A 3,998-nucleotide genomic window follows, 5' to 3' on the forward strand; every position below is an offset into this window, starting at 1 on the left:
ATTAAAAGAAGATTAGTTTGTTACTGTACAATCAACACTTATTGAATTACAATACTGCCTTCATTTTTATACACAAGGTCACTTCGTTTTTTCATGTCATATTTTGACTTGTAATTTTGGTCTGCAGAATATGGATTATATGTCATAAAAAATATATCATCGGAAAGTTTTTTCAAATGTGTATCCAATGAAATATGTTTTGTGCCATATAACTCACTTTTTGTTGGTAAAATTAATAGTCAAAATTAGACATACAAATAAGAAGTGGCCCTGTATAAAGGAACGAAGCGAGTACTAATTATTTTGGTTAATACTTAGTTTTGGTACTCCAAATACGCCTTGTGTATTCCTTGCAAAAACAGAAATCTTACGTAAAGAAACGGAGGCCCCCCTTTTCTAGCTTGTACCACTACCACGTACCTCCCCCATATCCTCTTCGAACTTCGATGCATGCACTTCTCTAAGCTCTCTTACCTATTAATGTTTCCTAAGTGGTCACCAATCACACCGGTCCTCCATGTTTAGCCTAAGCTCCCCTCCCCTAGCTCTCGAGAGGAAGCTAAAGCTCTCCACCACCTACACTATTCTCCTAGTGTTCTTCCTCTTCACTCTCCACATCACCTCATGCGAAGCTCGTCGTCTCCTCGTCAATGGCAAGCACTTAAGCAGCAGCAAGTCTTCCTCGTCATCTCAGGTTTGCTTCTGCCCTAACACAATTCGGTTAAACATCATAATGTCAACGAGATTTTGTTCTAACATTGCCCTCCCTTTCTCTATTGTGTTTCTGTAGGATGCGGCAGAGGTTGCTGATGCCCAGAAGAAAACGAGAAGCTCGTTGATGGTTCATGATGCGGGGAAGAAGGCTCGAGCTGCCGGAAGCAGCATCGATCAGCCGACGGGCGCGGGAGCAACATTGATCAATCGATCAGGTGGAATACGAAACACCACGCATGCCGCTAGGGTTTCGCAGCAGCTTCCTCATCGCAAGCACATGGATGATCAGGGAATTCACCTGGATTATGCTCAGCCTAGAACCCGCACTCCGTATCACAACTGAACATATATAATATAGCGATCACGGATGAGAGCCGTTCATGAGATGACATTTATGTCGTCGAGATCATTTATCTAGTTATATCATGTATATTTCTCCTTGAATCTCACTAGCTAGCTACGAGCAGCTTCAAGTCGTATCTGTGTTTCCGCTATATTTCTAGTTATTTTCTGCAATTTTGACGACATATATAGTTCGCCGATAATATATATATATATATAGAGAGAGAAAATGCATCCTACTACCGGGTGTAGTTACACCCACTTCTCATATACTACCTTGTGGTAGTATATACTCTACTTTATTATTTTTAATATGTTCATATACTATATCTAAGATACTTCAAAGTGAGTTATACGAAAAAATTGCAAGTGAGCTCATAGTTCTATTATATTTATGAAATACATACATATTTGTACACGAAATGGAGTATGCACAAAATATGGTACATACTACCAAAAAAGTAGTATCTATAATACCTAAACATTCTTATATACTACATATTACGTGTACATACTCTCTAATATGATAGATACTACTTAGAACGTATGAAACAAAAATGAGAGTAACTACACCCGATTGTAGCAAAAATTTGTTATATATATATATATATATTACGGGACGGAGGAAGTGTTCATATACACTTCCTCCGTCCTGTAATATAAGAATGTTTTTGACACTACACTATCTCATACATGCCGGTGCATGTACAGCTTGCCCTTTAGTCGCCTTGATTGACCATTCACAGCAATTCATAGTCAGTGGTAATGATTTGCAGGGGACTCATCTCGTGGCTCTAACGGAGTGCAGCTAGAATCTAAGGCGACCACCGTGTACACAGAGGGAACACTAGTAACCATGGACTACCCAGCTGCACACGCAGCACCAGCTGTTCACAACAGGTAGTGCGTGCGTAAAGCAATAATCAGGGCTTACCTCTTTGATTGAGCTTGCCTCTGAATGAATTTTACATGCATGGATCGGTCAATGTTCAGCCCTTGGCTCCTCGACTCCGGATTTTACCACAATCATGTACTCCTAATTATGTATATTTTTTTCTTCGAATGTAGTTATATATATGATTATTACTAGACAAGTATGTATGTGTGTATGAGTGAATCACAATGTGGCTTGTCCATAGGGCTCTTTAATCAAGTAGACGCCGCAAGAGCAACTTCAACGCGCCGACCCATTCATCCGCACGTGTTCTTTGGATCAAAACGGACACAAAAATTGCCCCAACCCCATCACCGCCGCCTAGTCCAAGTGCGCTCACCAGTCGTCCGCACCCACATACCTCCCTCGCAGCACGCCACCACCACCTCGTCGTCGGGCCGCTGCGGCTTCCCCTAACGTCGCCGCCAGCAGCACCTCAGCCTCGAGCCCCAGCAAGCTTCTTCGACGACGCCGGAACGCTCGCCGCCAGAGCCTGCTACCAGGTCGAGGGGAGGCGTGTGGTTCTTCACCGGCCAGCTTCTTCGATGATGCCCGCAAGATGTTTGACGGTTTGCCCACAAGGTACAATTGGACTCCGTCGACGAGTTCTTTTTCCACAATTTCATTTGCGACTCAGATGATTCTTCATCTGACGATGAGGAGATTGTGGTTGTTGTGTTGGTTGTCCATGACCACCTTAGTAGGTAGCAGTGGTTGTTCCAGGGCTTGATCATGGGCACACGCCGACGTTGAATTGCAACCGAGAGAATGATCATTTCCTACTCTGAAAGGACTACTTCGAGGCACCCAAGCCTCTCTTCAAACATCACCTATTCCGGCGCCGTTTTCGTGTGGGTAGGCATATTTTCAACCATATCCTGGAGGGGGTGGTGGCGTGCGATAAGTATTTCGAGTGCAAGGAGGATGCCCTTGGAAAGATTGGTTTCTCCTCTTATTAGAAATGCATTGCAACTATTCGTATGCTTGCATACGGAGTTCCTGGTGACCTCATTGATAAGTATGTCCGTATGAGCGAGTCCACGTGCCTAGAGTCCATGTATAGGTTCTGCAAGGCTGTGATAGCAGTGTTTGGTCCTGAGTACTTGAGAGAGCCAAATGCTATAGATACAACCCGCTTGTTAGCGATGAATGTTAGCAGGGGCTTTCCGAGGATGCTTGGTAGCATATATTGTATGCACCGGGAGTGGAAGAACTCCCCTTCTGCTGAGGAGGGGCAGTATAGGGGCCATGGCAAAGCTTGCACCGTCATACTCAAGGTCATGGCTTCACAAGATCTCTGTATTTGGCACTCTTTCTTCGGCATGGCCGGATCTCACAATGATATCAACATGCTTCAACGCTCTCCGGTGTTTGCAAGGCTTGCCGAAGGCAACTGAGGTCAATGTTAACATCAATGGCCACAACTACAACAAAGGATACTACCGAACTGACAGTATCTATCCTCAGTGGACTACTCTGGTGAAGACAATCTCCAACCCTGTAGGAGAGAAGAGGAAGAGATTTGCCAAGAGCAAGAGAGTGCTAGGAAGTGTTGGGGAACGTTGCAGAAACAAAAAAATTCTACGCTTCACCAAGATCAATCTATGGAGTCATCTAGAAACGAGATAGGGGAGTGCATCTACATACCCTTGTAGATCGCGAGCCGAAGCGTTCAAGAGAACGGGGTTGAGGGAGTCGTACTCGTCGTGATCCAAATCACCGAAGATCCTAGTGTCGAAGACGGCACCTCCGCGTTCAACACACGTACAGTTGGGGAAGACGTCTCCTCCTTCTTGATCCAGCAAGGGGGAGGAGAGGTTGGTGGAGATCCAGCAGCACGACGGCGTGGTGGTGGAAGTAGCGGCGATCTCGGCAGGGCTTCGCCAAGCTCAGCGAGAGGGAGAGGTGGTACGGGGGAGAGGGAGGCGCCAGGGACTTGGGTGCACAGCCCTCCCTTCCCCCTCTTTATATAGGGGCCCTAGGGGGGCGCCGGCCCCTAGAGATCCAA

At 45.6% G+C, this 3,998-nt stretch overlaps 1 protein-coding gene across 1 annotated transcript; it reads left to right on the forward strand.

The window, feature by feature from the left end:
* Nucleotides 1-517: 517 nt before the first annotated feature.
* LOC119321214 lies at nucleotides 518-1,057 on the forward strand. Its single transcript, XM_037594999.1, has 2 exons — nucleotides 518-694; nucleotides 791-1,057. Exons 1-2 carry the CDS (start codon nucleotides 518-520, stop codon nucleotides 1,055-1,057), a joined length of 444 nt encoding a protein of 147 aa, XP_037450896.1.
* The last annotated feature ends 2,941 nt before the right edge of the window (nucleotides 1,058-3,998 follow it).

The sequence above is a fragment of the Triticum dicoccoides genome, chromosome 6B, assembly GCF_002162155.2.
Source record: "Triticum dicoccoides isolate Atlit2015 ecotype Zavitan chromosome 6B, WEW_v2.0, whole genome shotgun sequence".
Taxonomy (NCBI): Eukaryota; Viridiplantae; Streptophyta; class Magnoliopsida; order Poales; family Poaceae; genus Triticum; species Triticum dicoccoides.